The 22,578-nt window shown below is 42.0% G+C and overlaps 6 protein-coding genes across 11 annotated transcripts; 5 read left to right on the top strand and 1 right to left on the bottom strand.

The window, feature by feature from the left end:
* Positions 1-145: 145 nt before the first annotated feature.
* LOC129602773 (bolA-like protein 3) lies at positions 146-1,940 on the bottom strand. Of its 2 annotated transcripts, none has more exons than XM_055501923.1 (4): positions 1,688-1,940; positions 1,518-1,610; positions 1,155-1,243; positions 146-775 (listed from the first exon to the last, which is right to left on the bottom strand). In XM_055501923.1, exons 1-4 carry the CDS (start codon positions 1,749-1,751, stop codon positions 710-712), a joined length of 312 nt encoding a protein of 103 aa, XP_055357898.1. In that variant the 5' UTR covers positions 1,752-1,940; the 3' UTR covers positions 146-709. The 2 variants fall into 2 exon arrangements, with proteins under 2 accessions (XP_055357898.1, XP_055357897.1); XM_055501922.1 differs by having other exon boundaries at positions 149-775; positions 1,518-1,687; positions 1,831-1,938.
* A 378-nt stretch (positions 1,941-2,318) lies between these two features.
* LOC129580753 (transmembrane protein 208-like) lies at positions 2,319-5,934 on the top strand. Its single transcript, XM_055471412.1, is given in 5 exon segments — positions 2,319-2,324; positions 2,418-2,516; positions 2,552-2,775; positions 2,850-2,934; positions 5,701-5,934. Coding segments are annotated over 5 exon segments (537 nt in total). The 3' UTR covers positions 5,824-5,934.
* On the top strand, positions 3,701-5,934 carry LOC129602750 (protein CDV3 homolog B-like). Its single transcript, XM_055501885.1, has 2 exons — positions 3,701-4,587; positions 5,253-5,934. Exons 1-2 carry the CDS (start codon positions 4,018-4,020, stop codon positions 5,517-5,519), a joined length of 837 nt encoding a protein of 278 aa, XP_055357860.1. The 5' UTR covers positions 3,701-4,017; the 3' UTR covers positions 5,520-5,934.
* A 142-nt stretch (positions 5,935-6,076) lies between these two features.
* On the top strand, positions 6,077-12,113 carry LOC129602751 (uncharacterized). 4 transcript variants are annotated; one of them, XM_055501889.1, is made up of 6 exons: positions 6,077-6,548; positions 6,651-6,816; positions 6,904-7,049; positions 7,130-7,497; positions 10,265-10,508; positions 11,652-12,113. In XM_055501889.1, the coding sequence occupies exons 4-6, from the start codon at positions 7,460-7,462 to the stop codon at positions 11,937-11,939; spliced, it is 570 nt and encodes a 189-aa protein (XP_055357864.1). In that variant the 5' UTR covers positions 6,077-6,548; positions 6,651-6,816; positions 6,904-7,049; positions 7,130-7,459; the 3' UTR covers positions 11,940-12,113. The 4 variants fall into 4 exon arrangements, with proteins under 4 accessions (XP_055357864.1, XP_055357863.1, XP_055357862.1 ...); XM_055501888.1 differs by having other exon boundaries at positions 6,609-6,816; XM_055501887.1 differs by having other exon boundaries at positions 6,077-7,049.
* Positions 12,114-13,504: 1,391 nt separating this feature from the next.
* Positions 13,505-17,436, top strand: LOC129599814 (uncharacterized). The gene is made up of 11 exons (XM_055498146.1): positions 13,505-14,077; positions 14,176-14,308; positions 14,799-14,885; positions 14,951-15,273; positions 15,407-15,577; positions 15,643-15,860; positions 15,921-16,043; positions 16,104-16,206; positions 16,302-16,551; positions 16,704-16,822; positions 16,929-17,436. Exons 1-11 carry the CDS (start codon positions 13,816-13,818, stop codon positions 16,988-16,990), a joined length of 1,851 nt encoding a protein of 616 aa, XP_055354121.1. The 5' UTR covers positions 13,505-13,815; the 3' UTR covers positions 16,991-17,436.
* Positions 17,437-18,046: 610 nt separating this feature from the next.
* On the top strand, positions 18,047-22,394 carry LOC129599798 (uncharacterized). 2 transcript variants are annotated; one of them, XM_055498134.1, is made up of 9 exons: positions 18,047-18,478; positions 18,566-20,179; positions 20,253-20,435; positions 20,502-20,710; positions 20,789-20,914; positions 21,034-21,136; positions 21,195-21,426; positions 21,490-21,611; positions 21,890-22,394. In XM_055498134.1, the coding sequence occupies exons 1-9, from the start codon at positions 18,181-18,183 to the stop codon at positions 21,949-21,951; spliced, it is 2,949 nt and encodes a 982-aa protein (XP_055354109.1). In that variant the 5' UTR covers positions 18,047-18,180; the 3' UTR covers positions 21,952-22,394. The 2 variants fall into 2 exon arrangements, with proteins under 2 accessions (XP_055354109.1, XP_055354101.1); XM_055498126.1 differs by having other exon boundaries at positions 20,253-20,710.
* Positions 22,395-22,578: the final 184 nt, after the last annotated feature.

The following is a 22,578-nucleotide window of genomic DNA, read 5'->3' as shown; positions in this document are numbered from 1 at the left end:
AAAAAATCTTTTTTTAGATAAAGCGAATCACCGATACAACTTCTCAATACAACTGATACAACACCGATACAACTGAAACTATGGGTGCATGGTGAAAAGAAGCCAAGTCTAAAATGGCTGTTCTAGGTAAACTGCTTTTTGAAAGGACACAAGAGAAACGATCCCCTCAGTTTCTGAAACAGCGGATCAGTAACAGTATTGCATTCATGCGTGGAAACGCGGCGTGTGTGCAGGAAACTTTCTGCATAGGTCGGAAGCTTGACAAAGTGTACTATGTGTTAAAGTGATTTTATAGTACGGAATCTATTTCTTAACCTGATGTTCTTAACGCAACCCAATAAAATATTGTTAACTCCGACAGAAAAAAAACTTCTCAATGGAAATGGATCTTTCAAAAAGCTAACTGAAAGAGAGCACGAATGTTCTGACTTGACTTGTTATTCACGGTTCACCCATGGCCAAATGTACAGCGTATCACAACAATTGTAATGATATACAATGCATTGCACCACAGTAACAAGACACAGAACTAATTACTATTTGCTAAATAATTTACAAATTTGGCCATCTGTCAAAATTCCCGAGAAGACTTTCAATATAAATATTGAAAAAGGTAACTTATAAACTTTACTTTTACACAATTCCAAACAAACAAAGCACAGTACAACCAACTTATGGCCGAAGCCGAACGGTGTGCATATCATCCAGTTCACTTTACCGGTACAACAGTCTGTAGACTTAAACCGTGCATATCTTTGATTTCCTTTTCAAGCACCTGCAATGGCCCAATAGGTGATACACCTCGTAAAATACGTACTGTTGCAAAACGCTTTAGTGTCTAAAGAATATAACATAACTAAGTATACCAAAACTTACAATGAAAAACTAAAGACACATCTGTACAGATTACACGTCCAGATTACTGATGGTGAGTGTGTGAGTGAGACAAACGTCATTACGGTATGCACACAAAAATGAATACTTACGTATAATGCTCTTAGTTTCCAACCCAATTATTCGAAAGCATACTAATGCGAAAATCGAAAATAAAACATTAACACTCTATAATTTACATACATTTCTGCCGCCAGGATATTTACAAATTACTAGCCGAACTCTGAACCATAAGCTTGTAGGCTAATTACAAAACTTACCTTATTAACCATCCTCTGCTGATCGACAAGCTTCTTGCCTCGAAACTCCTCTGCTTCGATATAAATTTGATACATTGTCCCACATCCGCCTGGAAAAGTGATGCTGTTGTAGCCAGGCACATCTAAGATTCCTACTTATATGGCTACAATCACTTACAAAACTTAAAAACAAAATACAAAATCGACAAATATTTGAATACGTACATCTCTTCTATGCTTCTGCATGACATTGAACGCAAAATAGTGTAGTATAAACTCTTAAGACAAACAAAACTGTAAATTTTAGCACTGTAAGTCGTGTTTGTGATAGCGCGTGTTATCATTTTACCTTGCTGTAACGTTGTTAATTTTTTTCAAACTTACCAGAAACGTCTCGAACATCAATTTCAGTAGCTTCTGGGAAATTACTCTGCAACAAGCTGGTTATATGCCTCTCTCCTTCGGACATGGCATCTTCTGTCGAAGAAAGACTTCGCGTTGAACTGAATATCGACGAGCGCAGAGACTGCAGAACATGTGCAGTCTTGTCAGACCTGTCAAAATGCAAGTTCCTGTGGTAAGTTCCAGACAATCCAGATCCGGCAAGTCGGAAACCATACACGGGCGGCTTCCGCATGTAAACGAATTTGGTCACACAACTGCGAAACATTTTATCGAGCTGTCTCATAAAATTTACTTCGACATGTGATTTGGAGTTGGACAAGGCACAAAATCATGGAAAGATTGGACGTATGTAACTATGTATTATGCAGTTTATGAAACTTCTCACTGCTTTTAAAATTAGTTTATCCCTTCTTGGCAGTCTTGAATCCTTGACTCTTCTCGTCTTCCGGTACCACTAGAAGCATTAAGGTAACTACCGTTCTTGTATGGAATGTGTATTCTTCGCTAGGAAAAGGCGCCCCGCCCTATACGGCAGTGAATAATTGTGCAAACGGTTTACCGCAGTGACGTCAACAGTCTTATCACCGAGCTTTGCGTAATAACACTCACTATCAAACGATTTATCATTTACGCGAGTTTCGTGCCGGATTAGTTAATAATCTCCAGTTTCATAAAGCCGTGCTGCAGATCTCATCATTTTGTCAGCCGAACATTTATTTTGCGAGCTAAAAATTATTTTCAGCGGTATCAATCTGCACGAAGTTGCGAGAGTTTGTCAGAATGGCGGTAAGAGAGCAGACTCGGTCACTTTGCTGTCTTCGCGTTGTTGTGTTTAAAAATAACAAAATTTCAAGTTTCTGTGTTTTTACGAATTTACAGCCGGAACCCAAAAAGCAAGCAGCAAAGGGCCAAAAGCAGATTCACAAGGAAAACCAGGACACGCTTTTATTCTACAGCGTTGTTGCCGTTGTTGCAAATGTAAGTCCCCTCGCGGGCCTCACCTGACTCTGTAGCGGAAGCTCTTCCTGATTTCCATAGCTTATCTCGGAGCGGTGAACTTTAATTACCTTATTACATTTAATTAATTTAAATCAATATTTTGTAGCTTATCTTTGGTCGCCAAAATATTCCTCATTTTTGGTTGCATCATGAAAAGAATGAGCCGAGCGCGTTTCTCCGCGGATGGATCATTAATTGAGGCGGGAACCGATTTGAACATGCAGAGCGGAATGGCGGAGTACGTGACTGGACGCCTTTATTGAGCCTCTGTGTAATATTATTTGATTTATTGTGAATTTGTTTCTGTTGCAGGCACTTGAAAGATGTTATTATCTTAATGGCCATTGTTCAGATTTTAGGATTGTTGTGGAATTACGTATGGTTAGCGTTATTGCTGGTAAGTCCACTACTGAGTAGCCATTTATCTGTAGTCGTATTTTTTTTACCGTTTTAATCTACATGTTTTTTTGCGGCATTGTTGCACTTTTGCTGCATGAAAACGGTGTGGAATGCACTTTTTACGGTACTTTTCTTCGTTGATCATTACTCTAGTCTTGCTCGTAAATTGGAGAGCAAAGCGATGGGACCGAATTAGGTGACTGTGCTGAAATGACTGTATGTATTGTAACGGATTAATAATGTTGTGAAATCGGGGTATTTCCTATACTGGTACGATAAGTACTAGTATTACGAACGCTTAATTTTGGCAGTGCGAATAAGCACGTGCAGCCGGCTGGCAGTAAGATCTTTCCAATGAATATTGCGGAAGAAATTTTTTGGTCGCCATTCTCTTTTAGTCTTTTTGTGGAAATTTTGAATACTGCGTACGGTGCGTGGTTGAGCAGTGCAGTTAAATACAAAATGCATCTGTTTTATAGCTGACTACATGCGTCTATGTAGATTGTATGGTGTATGCAAAAATGTTAGTGCAGTTTAACTTTGTTACTTCTTTCAATTTGAATGAATGAAAAGCATTTAAACCGTACATTATGGTACGTGCATTTGTACAATTGTACTACGAGTACTTCTACTGTTCTACAGATACTTCTCTCACTTTTGCAAACGGCATGTCGGATACGATTTAAAAGATTACGAGTAACACTAACAAGTTAACAACTCGGTAGATTTTTGAAATTTTATCTGTAGTAAGTAACCGCCGGTATGGAGCTGGGTTCACCCGCTTAGACAAGTTGCTACCAAACGGCTAACCATAAAATTTTCTCGGTAGTTTACCCATAGCTTATGGCATACCAATACTCTCCCTAAATTCTGTGCCGAAGGACTGTACAGTCATTACTCTGCCTGTTTTAAGTTTACGGTTTACCGACGTCCGACGTATTTCTTGAATCAGTAGTTGAATGTTCTGCATTTTGTGAGTTTATGATTTATCCAGAGTTTGTTTTTCCCAAACATCGTTCCGTATGCTTGACTTTTCTATCTGATTTCTGTTTCGCCGAATTGATTTAATCTTCGCGCGAAAATGAGTAACCTAGACGATTTTTTTGCCAAAAAAGATAAGAAGAAACCTGCAAAGAAGGCCGAGAGCGCCCTGAAAACGACGGAACTCTTCAAGGTCCTTGACAGCGCTGCTCAAAATGTCCAGTGGGATGATCAGGATTCCGACGGCGGAAAGAGCCGAAGAGACATAGGCACGGTACTGGGAGACGTTCTGAATCCCGAGGAAGCCTCCAAATGGGCCGATCCCATCGAAGAAGAACGCCACTATGATCTGTCCAATCTGAAGATTGAATCCCTTCAGTCGCCCGATGAGTACGACACAAACAACACTGCTGCCAATGCCGACCCGTCAAAAACCACGAAAACATGGGACATTCCAAAGAAAAAGGACGTGAGTGCCAAACAGGAGGAAAAGATTATTGGCAAGAGCCCTGTGAGTGACAGTCCAGTAAATAAGGAAAAGCCAACTGCTTCGGAAGCACCCAAGGAGGTTGCGGCTAGCAGTGATGCTGCGATCAAAGGGGAAAACAAAGAAACCGACGAAAAGAAATCTACTGTTGAGAGCGTGGAAAAGCCAGGCCCACAGCAAGGGGTAAGACCAGCGAGCTTACATTAATACATATACGCTGGTAAGACTAAGGAAGTTAGAAGTTGAATTATTTATAATTTGTATGTAAACACTCAATAAAATAGACAAGATAGACAATCCGCTACAACAAGAAAATTTCTTCTAATTTAATTGTTAAACTAATTGTAATGTATGTTAAACTTAAGTGTTAGACGTTTTATGGTTTATGGTTTTAAGTGTTAAACGTTTTATGGTTAGTTTCGGTACACCAACTACGATATAAAATTCAGTTTTCAAAATCATAATCGCGTATTTGGAGTTCTAATCGTTAACCATCTACCTGTATTTGCGTTGAACCAGTGGCTTGCCACTTCATATTGTGATTACACGGAATTTATACTGCCTTTTTGGCTCTCTAGATGCATTTGCACAGAATATTGTTTAGTTTGCCTTCCAGCCATTTCCATATTATGGGTTATTGCGTATTGGTAATCGCTTTTTTTAAAATGCTCCATAGATTCTGCAGTGTGCGAAAGTGCGCAGCAGAGAAATTTTACTGTATATTGTACTGGCATAATCGTACAGTATAAATGCATGATATAGTATATAATAGCTCAATACCGCTGTCGTGTAAATACGCAGACTACATTACTTGATTAACATTTATTATACATTTTGACTTTTGTTAGGCATACATCGCTCCTGGTATGCGCAATCGCCTCCCCGAAACAGCGCCAGTGAATCCTGCGCCGACTCCCAAAGATATTGCGAAAAGCTCATCTGATGGTGGTGGTAGTGCCTACGTTCCACCTCATATGAGGGACAAACCGAAAGAGCTGGAAAAGACCGTCCTCATGTCCTCTTCATCAGGCGCACCGCAGCCGATCAAAGCGCCCGAACTGGACAATGAACAACAGTTTCCGAGCTTGGGTGGTCCTGCTCCGAAGCGGAAATGAAGAAGAGTCATGCAATGCAGTGTGTCGCTGTCATTTGTAGACGTCTTACACAGTTGCAATGTGATCGAATGTGTTTTCGGTTGTTTGAATTCGGTTCAGTAGTATCAGAGTGGTCCCATCGCAGAGTGCTCTCGCTTTAGTTCATCTTTCATAAGTCGAAATCCTCATTACTGTTTCGCAGATACCCGCCCGACTATTCCAGCTGCTTTGGAAGAATGTGTTAGCGCCATACTTTTTCGCCCCCGCACCACCGGAAATGGATGAGAAAAAACAGAAGAAAATGGAACGCAAAATGCGACGCTGATGATTTGAAAATTTGTTTTCTATTCCTGTCCTGTTGGTGACTGAAATTTTATTTTTGTTTCTGATTGCTAATTTATTGAAGATCGGCATGAAGATTAAGAAAAAGCTTTTGCATTTCTTGGGCTACTAGAATGTACAACACGAACTGCAGTACGAGTAATGCGATTCGGAGTTGCGAATAATACGTATATCCCGGAGTCAGGACGGATAATGATTCGCGTTTTGCAAGTATCTCACATTCCGGGCTAAAGTAATAAATAGTCTCACTCAATCTTCAGCTCCCTGCACGGGCTGGCAACCCCGTGGAGAGGGGGAGTGTTTAAAGCAGCGAATCAGAAGACGTCCCCCAATTCAAGTTAGAAACGAAGATTGGGTGTAATTTCCAGTGTTTTGCGCTTTGCGCGCCCGGAGTTACGGGAATGAATAGTACGGGAATGAATTAAATAGTACGGGAATGAATTAAACAATGGGTTTTTTATTTATGTACGTAATACTGCACAAATGCGCATGGTAGCGTTTTACATGCTTAAAAGGCAGAAGTCGAAAGAATACATTATCGTCCATAACTTTAACGACTTGCGGAAAGCGCTAATCACTGTTTGCAATAAACGATGTTTGGCGGTGACCCCCGGCAGTCCAGACTCCACTCCAGGCAACAGGACCGCGCTACCACCGAAGGGTGTTGTGACCCGGCAGTGTTACCGTAACCGGCGTAACGTTACCAAGGTAAAATGAAAGGTACCGTATTTGCAATTATGGCACACAGAATGATATCTTTTGACATAGGGAAAGCATTCTCAGTTATCTTTCGCTATGCTTATGGTGCAGAATTTGTTGGACACTTATAATCACCGATAATTGGAAGTTTGTGAGGGTTGTTGCTTGCAACCCAGACGTGATGCTTGTTGCGGCGGCGGTAAACGTAGAGCTCCTGCCACTGCTCCAGCTGGTGTTGTGGATGGCATAATTTGGAAAGGATATTTTCGCTTCATAGGTAAAATATATAAGTGACTCAAGTGAGTAATTGAATTTGTGTAAATAAAGTTAAGTCAAATGCCTAAAATATGGTGGTACATCGTAGTCTGTCACCGAGAGTCATGCCGACGCCCGACGGTCCGATAGCGGGGTTTGATTGGCTGGCATGAGGTAGAGAGTGCCATTTACAGTTTATATGCCAGTGCCGGTGCGTACCGGCGATCGAATGCAACGGTTACAGATTTCGAAAAGGTATTTTGCATACCTATTTCTCTTTCGTCAATTTCGTATACGTGCACGAAGTTGAAATAAAGTGTTTTATGATCATGCAGATTTCAATGGAGATGAATATGATCACACTCCGTGGTTCACGACCAACAAACGGACACCGTCGCAAACAGGCACTGATATTTTTTTAAGCTGATCAGATCTCAACAATTCGCTATGCATCATACCGAGGTGACGAGCGATGCGTGAATTGCCCAAGTAATCAGCAGATTATCCTACTCTGTCGCATCCGGTGTCCACGTTGTACGTGTGTATGTGATCCCGAGTTGAACAGAACCCAGAGGGGATCCTGGCGTGGAGAAATTCACTAACCATTTTGGATGGGAACTGAAACCGGCACATTTTTGCATAATACGACGCTACTGCAGTAAATTATGGATCCCACATGGACAGCCATGATTATATTTTACTGGTAAGTACTTGTACTGTACTTTCTCCAGTATGCTGACCTAAAAACACGTTCAACGTTGGTAGGGTATGTTGAATAAGTGAATAATAGTTTGAGATTTACAACTTTTGTTAATTTTAAGCTGATCATTGAAGCAACTTGAACTTCGATACCTCGCTAGTTATTAAATCGAGTATGCGGTGATTTCATATTATATAGTGTCATAGTTGAACGCTCGCTGAACGCTTGATTCATTTATTTCGTTGTTAACTTTCGTTTTAATTTTTTTTAATTAAAGATTGTTTGTACTTTATATGTAATTGCATAGTTTGCAGACTGTTTTCGTCAAAAGGTTTTGCTCATTTTGTTTGGAATTTTTTCGCGAAATGTATCTACGTACATTTACTACATTACATGTAATGTAGTGGCGTTGAAGGCTTTTGGCGTTGAAGTCCGGTATTGTGGCGTTTTTAGTACCAAGGCTGAAAGACAAAACAAGATATACACTGAGCAGCGTATGTAAATTCTGCAAACCAGTTTATATCGAGGAAGTATGTTTTTCGGATTGACAGATTACCATTCACTACGAGCACGAGCTGGTCTCCGGTTTCGCCGGCAAGTTTGTGGTCGGTCAGCAGCCGCAGCACAGCAGAGTGTGTTAGTAGTTCACTAGTCCGTCCATCTGTTGGCTGAGCAAATAGGATGATGGTTTTGTCCCAGATTACATTGGCCTTAAATCCCATTCGCGGGAGTTGGTCTCCCAATAATTCAGGGATACTGGCGTGTTTGGCTGGCTCAGGTTGTTCCACTGTGTCTGCGGTCAGTGTTGTTAAACACTTTCGCTAGTTTTCACTCTGTAGAATCGCGGTCTACACCTGTGCTCACAGCATCATAGTGTATGTGTATTTACACAAGTTCTTTTATGTATGAGTGGGCACCGCCGAAGAAGCCGCAAGTCGATCGCAGGATAACAAATGATAACTAGGTCATCGATGCGTAATCCCGTGAAATTTCGGTTTTCAGCTACATACGTCTGCAGCGCGCGTAGGGTAGTACTTTCTGTTTGGAGGCATCAATACATTGCCGCAAAAGTAATCCATATTATCAAACGAAACCAGGTGGAAGAGTCAATGTTCGATGCATTACGAATTTACGCATGACCTGATGGTATTGAACTCTTTGTGACCTTTCAGTGCTGTATAGCTAGGTGTGTAATATGGAGGCTAGGTATCTAAAGATATGTTTGGAAACGTTCTCTTTCGTGCTAGCGAACCTGCGCTGAAATTGCATAACAATGCGAAAAACAGTTGACCGTTTGCTGCGTGCTCACCTCTGAACAGTCGGAGTGCCAATTTAAATTTGCGACTGACCAATGTCTGCCGGTAGCGTGTGCTCTCGCCATATATGATTGAGCATGCCGATCGCTGATTCAAAACCTGTTACATATGTCCCACTTTCGCTTTTGAATAGCCGGTATATAGATATATATTTTTACGCATGCTGATGCAGCGCGATACCTGCCATCTAGTTAATGATGGATTACGTTACGCTTCGTACTTGTTACTTGACGACATAGCGTAAAATAAAAATCTGAATATTAATACTAATGTCGTAACTTAACGACGACAGATGGATTTCTCCGATACATACTTCATGCGTAAAGGTTATCGATACTTTCCCCTCTTCATCTTTCCGATAAGAACTTGCCGGTATCGTTTTTGACAGCTGTTTCGAAATTCAAAATTGCTGTGCAAAGCGTTCAAGTGTTGAATGGATAATGTGTAACCGAGTGCAAAGAAATTGTTCGGATTATGAATGCACAATTATCGTCTTACCCGAAATTGCTATCAAATTGGAACTGCAATGCAGTAATTGTTGTGAACTGGTCTCGCACCTTTCTATAATAAGTTTTTGCCGTTTATTTTATCTGTATGGATTTCAAAAGTTGTGCGGGACCAATTGCGCTGTAAGTTTATTAATTTGATGATTATTAGGTTCGCAATTAAAGGTGTTAAAGATGAGGTTAGCAATGGAATTATGTACTAGTAGGAGTACTACTTTCATGTACCTTTTTTTTAATAGTTTCGATTTCGCATATGTGCGGTCTGCAATATATTGACGACGAATATTTCGTGTGAAATATTACGAGTCGTAAGTTGCTGTGACTAGAGCTCACTTTTTTTCGTGCGCCCATGATTAATTTTTTGGTTGTGTGACTCTCACGGGTTTGTCAGAGCTTGTAGAACTACAGATACATTACAGACTCCCATGACATTGATATTGTTTATGGATGCAAGTAACGTATAATATTAATACTCTGTGTGAATGGTGCAGGATACGTACCTGCATGGTATACCCATATCGGCGTAGCCAAATCGCAGAATGGCAGGTGTATTGTAGTCGGCGCAACATATAGTAGACACGAGGTCAGATTGGTATTTGTATTATAATTCAATTAAAGGGCGGTCAAGCATTACTTTTGCGTGATTCAGATTACGGCAGCTGCCGGTTCCGGTATGCAATGTCGTGAAAATATTTTATAGCGCACAAATTTGTTGGAATAGAGTATGGCAGTGTGATCGGATAGATCGTTGTCTGCTTGGATGCAGTTGCCAGTAGAGATTGATTGATTTAAGTGTACACTGCAGGATGGGATGCGTCGTATAGAACGGCATTGTGCTCTTTTCTAATTAAGTTACATTAACCTTTGTTACCTCGCCGTTGGAATCAGTGCCCTGCTTGGCTATTTTGTGGCGATGTTCGATATATTTGTGTTTATTGTGGTTTTCAGTCTGCTGTTCTCCGTGGCCTTACTCCTATGCGTTTGTCTGTGTATCATGTGCAAACGGAAGAAACGACGAACGCAGGATGTCGGCCGGATACTTCAAGGAGTTGCGGCAATGGAAAGCCGGCTGCAGTTAACCAGGAATCGGTCAGATTCCAATGCGTGCCCGGGCGGTGAATGCGCGTTAGCCAGCGATCCTGAGAGCGGAAGCAGCCGTAATACAGAAGTTACTGGAGATGCAGCAAGATTAGTAAGTTAAATTAACTACAGAATCGTTTCGCAGTAATAATCTATATTCTGTGGCCTCTACATCGTGCAGTAATTATTTTTTGATCATCGTGCTCCTTGAGCACTTCTTATTTTTTGGTTTGCTGTACTTGAGACTTGAGTTAAATTTTATAACGTTTTAATGGAGGTATAATAAACGCAGCGTACTCGTGTATATTGTGATTGAACAAGGAGCTTTTTTTTATAAATTTAAAATAATGTAAATTTTAAAACTACAGAATGCCCAGTACCTCCACGGATCATGTGCCGGCAATACTTTATTTGATTTTGAATCTTGTCTAAACAAGGCTGCAGAAATTCCATAATTTCGTGCATATTTGTCACCTAACTTGCAGGAATGCGTGAGTAAGCATTTGGTCAGTTGTATATCTGTACCGTCTACTGCACGGTGACTGTATTTGCAACGGATGTGGCTGTTATCCAGATCTGTGTGTGTTCCGTTAAATTACTTACTTAACAACGCTTTCCGGTTACCTGACGCTGACTGTACCTCTAGAGTAGGGAAGTGTTTACTGTCGTCAGTAGAGGTACCGAGTTTTCGATCGAGCTGCTATCAGATAACTGAAGAATCGAAATCAAAACAATGGCAGCCATCTGGCCGGAAAGTGAGTGCGCTCGCTTTTTGCGGGCACTCCATGACCGAAGCCTACGTAGAGTAGCAAGATTAAACTGCAAATATAATCTGTTGTAGGTCAGCAATACACAGGTCCAGGTCTTTACGCAGTTTTATTTTTTTTTTCCTACAGGCAGCTTCAACCTTCAAAATAGATATTTAAGGGAAGTGTGTTATAGGAAGAATATTAAATCGGCACAACGAGAATTTCGACAAAATCGTTTATGAGTATGAATGGTTGAGCCAAGACAGTCAAACGTTCTTTAGCGAAGCCGAGATTAAAACATAATTAATTTGCACTTGATTTTATTTTTGCTCGCTGTTCTTACAGTTACAGTAAACTCCCTGCAAAATCGGTGTATTTTCTATATAAATAAGCATCCCCCGCAGCTGTCGGACTGACACTGTAATTAATGCAAATTCTTGTGCAAAGAGCTAAGGCTTGTTTTGCAGGTCTGATTACTCTGATACCATGCATCTTATGTTTTTCAGAGTGCGGGAGCAGCGGGACAAACAAATGCAGCTTTTGTGCCGGATGCTAGCGGTCTACCGCCGGAGTACGAAGAGGCACTGAAAAGCAAATATCTGAAGGTGTATCAGCCAATTTATCCGTCTCTCTCTACCACCAATGAACAATCATCATCGGCTGGCAGCGCTTCCTCCAGCGCCGGGCGTCGTGAAGATAGCGATATCCGGTCAGTGTCCGGAGAAAGTCCACCGCCGCCATATGACACGTGTGTGTCTCGCAATAACATTGATGCGTTAGGATATTTTTCCTAAGATGATTCTTTCCATTTTTATATACCAAAGTTGTCCTTGGACGATCTGTCGTAGAAATTGTGAACTCTTGTTGTGATCACCCGGCAGTTGCGCTATGCTGAATATTAGCACTGCCCGGCTCGTTTTGTAGCCGCTTGCAACTGCTGTTGTTGTTGTTTGTCATAAAAAACTGTTTCGCTGTAGGCATGATTTTATTTTTTCTCTGATTAGTGCAGTAAAGGATTGCAGTGTACAACCAAATTTTCTCGAAAACCAACGTAAGGGCGCTGTAAAAGGAATACTTGTAATGTTGTAGTTAAATTGACATATGCGCATGTTGGTTTGTTCTAACGATAAATAGTACACAGAACTTCTATACGAGTATAAATAAAATGCTTCGCCTGCGGCCTGTGGGTCGACAATACATTATTTTGAGATTTGCACAAAATATGCTCGTTTGTGCAACTGCACGGAAATTAAAAACACCTTCCTATGTGCTGTATTCATTTCCGATTTTAATTGGCATTTTTTTAACTGGTGAGCACTCCGTACTCAACCTTAAGCTACCTTTTACTCCGTACACAATCTTTTGCACTACCTTTCGTTCCATGCACAACCTTTTTGCTCTACCTTTCATTCGGTACATTATCTTTTTGAGCACTACCTCTGATTCCATACACAACCATTCGGCACTACCTTTATCTGCGTGCACTCTTAATTTTTAATTTTTTCACAGCAAAGTTAAATCTGGAAAAATTGGAATGCCGGTTTTTCGTTAACAGCTGGTATTGCTGTATAATTCAAAGCATCATCGGCAGTTATAAAATCGAATTCCCGAGAGTAATTCTAGGCGCCCGTGTGCCTGTTTTTCTTGTCAGGGTTTGGGCAGTGCCGGTTTTGAACGAATTTTATACCCAATTTCGTAGGTGAGTCTAAAATTCTGTGTATGTAGTTGCCGCGGGGTCTTTTCCATAAAGGGCAATCTCTGCCGCGGATGCATGGAGACAGGAATCGATTTCTGCTTTTCTCAAGTAATACAATTTATATATGAAAGTATGGTAGTGTGCCGAATGAATGGTAGTGTCAAACAGTCAAAGGTAGTCTACCGAAATAAAGGTAGTGCCCAAAAATGTTGTGCATGGAACGAAAGGTAGCGAAAGGTTGTGTACGGAGTGGTCACCTTTTTAATTTTGAATTAATTAACTTTAATGAAATAAATTAATGAATAAAATTAATTTTGAACCATGAGCAAGGAAAAATACGAGATATTTTCCCTGGACCCTGGCGATCCTTCGCTGCTGCGGATTGATCGAGATGTCGAGTACCGCCACTGCCGCGGGTTGCGACAGGGACAGGCTACAGCGCTATTTGCTTTGTGATGTGAGCAGAGTGTGTATATCTATATGAAGCACTTAATATTGCGAGTTTATTCTCTTTAATATTGCAGTATTGCCGTAGTCAAGCTGGACAGACAGAGCTACTTTTATTTATATTATTTATACTCTCTCTGTGCTCTATCGCTCTGTCTGTTCAGCTTGACTACGGTATTGCTTTAAAAAGTTTTAGTAGCATTCTGGACGCGCTTTGCGGCTTGATTCCTTGCAGCCTTGAATTTTTTGGAATTCTATCTTCCTTTGGATTTATAATTGTTTCTGTTGCTGGTTTCTGTATCAAAATTATTCTTTCGTTCAGTAGTCTTTCGTAAATCAGTAAGCCGTATCGTCTTCTCTTGTAACTATTGTTTTGGACAGTTTGGCCGTGATTGGGCTGCCGTGTCTGACATTTTAATTTTTAACCAGGTGCTGAAGTACCAGTGGCAGTTACAATACCTGTTACTGCTCGCAAATATAAATATTTTTGAGGTAAAATTTTCGAAAACTGGTGCTAGAAATTAGACATGACTTCGAAACGCGGTCGTGCAGCTTTGGAGTCCTCTTCGGAAGAGTCTGACTCGTCGTCCGAATCCGAAACATCATGCAACGGAGAGTTGTCATCCTCTTCCAGTTCAGCTAACAATGGCTCGAATTCAGCATCATCTACCCCGTGCTCTAACAGGTCGTCTAATTCGGGTAGCCCTTCATCTCCCAAGCACCCACAGGCTTCGTCTTCGAAAACTGGAACTGCGAATATTGCAGTGCGTCTGCGTGATGTTATACTGGGTAGGGACTTTGCGAATTCCCGAATAGTATTAATATTAAATTTTTGGGAGTTATTTGGATTTTGATAATGTCTGTATAAACACTTTTTTATTTATTAGGCGAAATGGCTTATGGAATGTTTCGCGATGGTGAAATGAGCGAATGGCGGAAATGCCAAATAGTCAGTGGCTCCAATCCGCGCTGCATCGGACGCTCAGCTTCTTACTTGGTGCAATTTTCTGGCCCGTCAAAGTGAGTACTGATTCAAAAAAGTCTTGCACTGCTGTATTTTTTTTAGCTTTTAGATGGCTGTTTGTTGTAGGTAGGTTTGCGATTAACTTACTAATCTTTTTCGGAGTTCACTACGCTTTTCACTGTTCGCTCTGTTGTTGTTCACGCAGTGTTTCACCGTGGTTTTTTATTATTTTCTTATCCTGATTTTTGTCGTTTCTCATCCCCTCATCTTATGTTTGCAGTCTCCATTCTTTTAATGGTGGCAGTGATAATGTTGTTCGATTTTCGGGAAATTAATAATGAAATTCTTCTGACTTGGCTTAGTAGGAGCTCACTCTTTTATAATTTAATTGTATGTATTACTAACGTAAGTATTGAGCACAGTAATTATTAACAGTTCATATCTTACAATGTTTAGACTCATTGCATAATTATTATTTATTACGTCTTAACTCTTGGGCTTTTGATGTTATCATGTGAATTTCAACTTATATGATTACATTTTCAGGCTGCGTAGATGGATTTCGAATACACTGCTGTTACCTTACACAAAAGCAACTCAAGATCGTGTGGAAAAGTACAATGCGTTGCAACGGTGAGTAAAGCCTTAACACGTGTAAATTTAACATGGACTATGTAAGTAGGACGTTTTTATTGCAGAACAAAAAGACTTGGTGCTGTTGGTGGGATTGTTGATGATGAAGAGAGCAATTCTGAATGGACTTCGAGCTCCGGTGAGTCGGACGAGGAGGTATTACCGGCTCGTCAGCCTGCCGTATCCAAGACGAATGCTCGCAAGAACGTAGACGGGAAGCTGCCTCCGATTCGAATTCCGAAGCCGGTGGAAGCCAGGGCTACCAGGCAGAAAGGCGCTCAAAATGCAGATACGGTACACTCTGATACGAACAAGCCCCAGAAGTCTGCACGCTCTTCTGTGACTGCGAATAAGCGCCAAAAAGAAAATGTCCCTGTTAAAAATTCAGGTGAATTGGTTTGTAGTTTTTTCCAGTTTCTCACTTCCTTCGGTAAATGCACTCACAGACGTTAGCTTTAAGCGTGTTTTCATTGTGAAACCGCACCGGGACGTTTCCAGTCATTTGGTTTGTGGTTTTCTAGTTTGCAAGGATTCGCAAGCCAAAGAGCGGCGGTTTTTGTTTGTGCCGGTACCGGATGGCAGCTCACCGGGGGTTGATCAAATTTTGGTGAAAGACTTCAGTGCTCGCGATGTGCAGCTGTCTGTCATGCATGAAAATGCCGTCAAGACTATTGTTTTTGTCGCTGGGCTACGTATGACGATTTTTACATTCATGGTGTTACTGGCTGTAATTACAAGGTTTCCGTTATTGCTACAGGAAAGATTAGTGTTCCCACATATGGTCTGGACAACGACGGTAATGTTACTCTCCGAACTTGCCGCGTATCCTTTCCGTATGCTGCAGCGCAAGTGTCGGAGGGCGTGTCGGGCACCTACTTAATTGTCAGTGTCTGCAAGAAGCCTTCCATTCTCCCGGCTGCAGAGTACCATCCAAAATGCTTTCGCGCGTTCCTGAACGACAAGATGTTGCATGTGGTATGACTTTTATAAAATGCTTCGGTGATTTAGTTTGCTATATTGAGTTGGATGTTCCAGATGATTCCAGACGGCAAATCGCCGTATCCCCACGTTCCATTAGAAGTCCCTCTCTCCGCACTAAAAACGGAAAACACGTTGATAATTTCATGGACAGAAAGCAATGTGGAAGATGTTGCAATGGTACTGCTGTGTTTGCGATCGTAATAACCTTGGTTTGATAAATTTATTTTGTTATTCTAGGATTACTGCCTGCATGTTTATCTGGCAAAGCGGAAAGCTGTTTCTACCATAGTAGCCAAGATAAAAACGAATGTGTTATCAGTAGCCCATAGCCTAGCTCAAGGTCAGTGGTTATTTTCCAGTGTTGAACATTCTGTCGTAACTGTTACAGCGAGCCGTGTGTGTGGAAACCAGGTACCTGTATATTTTTCTTATTAGAAAGTATTCGTGGAAGCTCGCGGGAAGAAGAAGATTCAGACGAAGACGTTACTTCGGGAATACGCACTTTGAAACTTAGCTGTCCGATATCTAAGCAGAGGATTGTAGTGCCTGTTCGTGGTTTGGGTTGTCGGCATTTGGAATGTTTCGATGCTGCCAGCTATCTGTCCTTAAATGTTGGACCAAAGGCCAGATTTTTGTGTCCTTTATGTGCTAAAATCGTACTCCCGCGTGATCTTGTGGTTGATGAGTAAGTTACACATTTCTTTAGCCAACCCATTTTGCATCCTTTCAGTTCTGTACTTTAAAACCTTCTAGAATTCTAAACACCTCCTTTGACAATTACTTTTGTGCTGGTGAGACTAGTATTGTACTCTGCAAATTGCAAGACCGTGTTTCCAGATTTTTTGATGCAATTCTTTCGTTCACTGAGAAAGAGCGCGTTGAGTTGGTTGGGGATCGGAAGGGAATAACAATCCGCGAGCAGATTCTGAAGTCAACTATCGTGGACCTCACAAAAGGTTATATCAGCTTGTTATGGCGGCCTTTTTTTTAATTTTTTGATTTGGCAGTTAGTTTTGCATATTTCCCAAAGTATATGCTGTTCATGTCTTTGTTATTGGACAGATGCAACCGGTTTCATAACAATCGATGAGCGCATGGATGGAACGGTAATTGTTATTGACTAACGGAATTCGGGAAGCTTCACCCCGTCGCCTGTTCTTACAAATTTAAGGCGGAATAAATGGCCATAACCTTATGCTTGCTTTTGCAATCTCGAATGCCTATGATCTGTTGTGGTGGATCTTCTACTTTCAGAAAATATAACAGCGTAAAGCAAAGTGCAGATAGTCGTGTATAGTTTTACCGTTTTCGCTTTTATCTTTACAGTTTGATATTCTAATATACATCTGCAGTATATGCGCAGAAGGTTTTGTCTTCCGCGAAATCGTGCAGCAGTTTTTTTATAATATTTAACCGACGTTCGGCATAGTAATTAATTTTATTCGGTTTAGCTTGGATTTAGTGGAGTTTAAACCGAATTTTGACAGTGCATGCTTTCGGTTTTTATATGAATCGTGGCGAACGAGTTGTACTCGTATATACGAAGGTCGGAAGGTTAAATAAAAGTGAGCGAATACAGCTTAAAGTTAAGTTACTGTACTTGATGCCGAAACTTGACTTTATGGACCATTTTAGTTCTTTTTAATGTTACATATTTGTGGTCTGGAAGCTATTTAACCGTTCGCTACTGAACGAACTGAATGAGGGATTCTTAAGTACTTGTCAAGTAATACATATCGTAATTTATCAACTTGCGAGTCAATTGTGAATTTGTGACCCTTTCCGCTTTAGAAGCCCACCCTGAAATACAGGTTACATTAATGATTAAAGGGTCGTTTTTACAATACAATAATAAAACTCCCTTCAAACTTTTTTTTGCGGTGACTACATCGAGAATACTTAAGAAAAAATCCGAACGCTGAATCACTACTCTAGTCGATAAAAATTTAATACATAACGGCATTTCGAAATTGTAATTTGGCGCAACCTGCTTAATATAATAAGCAGGTCCATGCTCGCGGTCGCGGACACTGACATCGAAAACAGCTGATTTTGAAGCAGCCGCTCGCTACGCCTTACCGGCATGGTAAGGTAGACCTCCCCTTAATCAACGCTCGTGACGCAAAATCATTTGTTGTCAACGAACGCTTGGCCTTTGGGTTTTCACATTTTCTTTGCATTCCATGTTTTCATCTTTTGCACTTCACTAACCAGGCTGTTTCTCGCCATCAGATAGGCTCAATTTATTTTTAGATATTCTGTTTTTTTGTTGGATGATTTGTCAACGGCGGTCTGGGTATTACTTCCGAGCGTCATGAAGCTGAGAAGCGGTACGTGTACTGGTTTCCCCACGGACATCACGAGTTCTCGCACTACGCGTAAGCGATCCGTGGAGCGCGATGATGATGAGTCGCGCGCAAAGAAACCTCGTCGAGCTGATTCTCCGGCTACTCTTAGCGGACCTTCGTTACCAGTCAGCCATCGCGAACTCTCTGTTCCCGAACCACGGCCATCGGAGCGCACGCAGATGGAGATATTTGTCAAAACGGTGCGAGTGGGTAATCGCGCACTGACTTCGCCATATTTCGACGCTCTCCATAATGCTGTCCACCGTACGTATGTAAATCCCTTGTAGGAATTGTATGTTTTATGTTTGCAGAGCTTACCGAAAAACTTGACTTTCTCCTGTTTGTGTATAGAGAATGGTATCAAAGTTAAACTGAAGGCAGATGTCCTTAAGGATGACTGGATCCTCGTCATTGAGAAGACGAAAGAGTTGAACTACGATTTGGAAATCCGTGAATGTTTCCTTGACAGGTTCCTCTATGATGGGTCAAAGTTTTTTCTGGAACTGACAGTGCATTTTGCCAGGAATCTCACCGATCGCATTATGGAAACTGCCCTTCCCGATTGCGGAGTGATAATCATTGATTTCAAAAATGCTGCATTTCGTAGACATTTTCACGAATTTTTTCTGGGGAAAGTTAAGAGCCGTGTGATTAAAGCGGAAGTCATCAGACCGGAGCGAGCGAACGACTACATACGGAGATCTCAAAAGCCTGACCACACTGCCCAGCCGCCGTCTGCAGCTACACATAGCGCAGCCGTGCAAAAGAAGGACATGGTGAAATTGACTAATCATGTGGAAGTTCGAAAGGGTCCCATTAGCGCGAGCGTACCGAAAGTGGTGCCAGTCCCTCAGAAAACCGCTCCAGTTCCGGGGAATTCGCAGGCGGATTGGGGCAAATTTATTCCACGCCCCCTGGCACAGCAGTCTAAGACATTGCAAGCGCCGGTTGATGCGTTGACGCAGCAGCCACGACCATCCGCGACGGTGCCGCCTTCTCAAAACAGCGTTCCGCCCCCGTCGACATCGCACATTAGCGCCAATGGGGTTAGCTCTGTTTCACGTCCTCCGCAGCAGACAAATCCAGCGCGGCCACCTGTTGCTCCGCCGACGCAGCCGCCGCGACCTTCTGCTCATCCCCCAGAAGTTCCGCTGTCTGCGCGCCCACCACCTCCCGCGCCAAGGCCACCGACGGGTGCCCCGGCGCCTCCTCCACCCCCGCCGCGTATTCCACCGCCAGCTAACCCACCACCGCCGCGATGTCCACCACCACCTCGTTATCATGGGGACTTCATTCCTCCCATGTTAGGCGCCCGTACCGCCAATGGCATCCACGAGCCAAGACCGCCGATGCACTGTGCAATGTGGTTTGGACCACCAGCGCATCATCCGCCACCGATGTACTATGGGGATGGTTATACTCCAATGACGTCCCGCTCGGAAGCGCACTGGTGGGAAGGTTTTGCGCCGCCGGTTCCCCATGCGCATCGGTGGAATAGTTATCCGGAACCAAACTGGTGGGATGGCTTTTCACACTACCCACCGATGCATGCGACACCATGGGAAGATGTTCGACAGCGGTTTGGCGCTCCGCTTCCACATCATAATTTTCCTGAAACTGGTTTCCAAAAGGATTTGCAACAATCAAATCGAAGGCTGCCAGCGTCCAGCCAGATCCCTGAACCTAGATCTGATCGTCAACCACTTCGTCCAGATGCGGCTGGCGGCTTGAATTCTGCAGCGACAAAGGCAAGTGGTCTAGCAAATCCGGTATCAGTTCCAGTTATTGCGGAATCTCGAAAGCAGCCGTCGACAGTAACGAGTAATTCTGAGCGGGAACACCACAGTCGGGTTGAAACTAAGAAGCCCACAGAGAAACTGGCGACAAATGCTCCAGTTGCACGGAACTGTGCTGTTACAAAATGTCCTGCTGTGGCTAAGCAAGGAAGTGATCGTTCCGTGACAGGTGAAAACGATGCGTACTAATTTGCCAAACTGCCACTTAATTGTTTCTAAGCATACACTTAATTTTTTTGCAGATATCGAGGTGGTGCAGGGGCGAAAGCAGCGCCGCTTTTTGTTAGTTCCTGTCAAAGATTCCACCTTGCATAGTCCCACCAAGAAATCGTTATGGAGTTCTTGGATCCGAAATCCTCGTGATATCATCCCGTCCCTTATGCACGAGAAACCGGTTTGTACTCTTTTCTTTGCTCCCGAACTTCGTAAGTGGCATTTCTTCCGCTTTTCAAATTTCACAAGCTGTCGTTCAGTATTGTCTCTTGTGTTAGGATCCACTAGCATTCCCACTTTTGGACTGGAGGGTAACACTACTCATCGGAAGAGCCATTTTTTATTGCGAGTTTCGCACCAGGAATTGGTCCGAAACAAGGACGCATATATGATAATTAGCATTTGCAACAATCAGTCTATGGTGCCTGCTCCAGAATTCCACCCCAAAGGTCTGCAAGTTTCCGTGAATGACCAACCAGCGCGAAAAGTACTAAACCCATTTGCTGTTCTTAATTTATAAGGCGGCACAAGCGTGGAGCAGGGTGTCAGTTTTGTGAACTTGCAGATTATTAATAAGGTCAAAGAACAGCCTCCCTATCCGCAAATTCCCCTGGAAATGCCCATTGCTGAACTGCGCCATGAAAATAGCCTGGTTATCTCTTGGAGCGAATCGTTACCTAATTGTGTTGCAGTAAGTTTATTTACCACCGTAACACCAAATTAGATTTTAATTTTTTAAGAATATTTATTTAAGACAGGTTGTCCTCTAGCACGCTTCTGTGGTTATGATTCAGATGCTGGTCGTTGTAGGATTACTGCGTCCATGTTTATTTGGCCAGAAGGAGACCTCTCCCGGCCATCGTCCGTCATGTCCAAACTAATGTTTTATCGGTAGCGAAAAGTCTGGCACAAGGTATGCGCAGTTCTTGAAAATGTGACAACTGTTTTGTTAATTAGTTTATGCGGCGTAGAAAGTGCCCGCGGAAATGCAGATCAGGATATCATGGCTGGAACGCGCACAATGAATTTGTTCTGTCCTATTTCCAAAAAGCGTATTGTTGTTCCGGTGCGCGGTGTGGAGTGTCGCCATATGCAGTGTTTCGATGCGGAAAGCTTTCTGTTCATGAATATTGGACCGAAAGCAAAATTTTGCTGCCCTCTGTGTCCCAAGACTGTTGTTCCTCAGGATCTGGTAGTTGACCAGTAAGTGTACAAAAATAACTGTTAACAGTAATCACAGCAGCTTTGTAGAGGGTTCCATGCTAGGTTTGTTCTGGAAGTTTTGTCCTTCACCGGAAATGATCGAGTTGAAATCGTTCAGGATAGTGAGAGTTTTACGATTCGAGAATGTGATGCAGCGAAGAAGACTGTTGTGGATCTTACGAAGAGTAAGAATATTTTAACTTGAAATAATGGCTTTCTATTACAGTATACTTTATCCGTATAAGTACTGTAGGTATGCCCATACTTATAATTTAATGTAAACAGTGCGGTGTTCGTTTCTCATGCAGGGATTCTGTGAGTTAATGGCAGTCGCGCTAAAGTTTAAAACAAATTATTTAGGACCTTTTTATGAAAATTTGTTGATGATTCGTTTGGTAAGGATCACTATCAAGATATTATAAACAGTAGTTTGGCATTATCGAGAACAACTCTACTTTTGCAGATTTAGCCGGTATGTCAGCCACTGGCGAGAAATCTGACCAAAGCGTCATAATCATCGAATGATGTTAGTAATTTCTGAATCTCCCAAGAATGTGTCACATTTTGTTGTTAATTTTCTCGTCCCAGACGTTCTTGTCACAAAAGAATTACCGTGCACTAACTTTGCCAAGTAAATACCATAGTTATAATAAATGAGTTATTTTTATACAGTACAATGGTTGAACGTTATGTTGCTGGTTTTGTGTCCGAATCTACGAGTACGGATGTTGTATAGACCAGAGGTTTTCAATTGGTTTTGATTTTTTCATTTTCAAGCCCTCATCATAGCATTCTGGTTTTTGGCTTCATTTTGACTTATGTTTCTGGAAAACATGTTTCTCCAACGTGTTATTAGTCGTGACTGCATTTAATTGTTTGTGTGCAGTTGTTTTACGTGAATTTTGTGGAAAGTTTATCCGTGGCCTTTGTGGACAGCAGTATTTCATAATTTACTTTATTAAAGTTAGCGGCGGATAGTACGAGTATTTTTTGTATCATACGTTCGCGATGCAGTGGATTAATGGAGACTTCACGATTAGTTGCACTTGCTGCTAAATGGATGGTGATTTTTACACCCGCACTGTTTTGAACAAACATCCACCAAGTACTTGTTCCTGATTTTAATACATTTCACCCAGACATACCAGTTGC

Source organism: Paramacrobiotus metropolitanus, unplaced genomic scaffold, assembly GCF_019649055.1.
Source record: "Paramacrobiotus metropolitanus isolate TYO unplaced genomic scaffold, Prichtersi_v1.0 Parri_scaffold0000004, whole genome shotgun sequence".
Classification (NCBI taxonomy): domain Eukaryota; kingdom Metazoa; phylum Tardigrada; class Eutardigrada; order Parachela; family Macrobiotidae; genus Paramacrobiotus; species Paramacrobiotus metropolitanus.
This window is presented reverse-complemented; position numbering and strand designations above follow the sequence as displayed.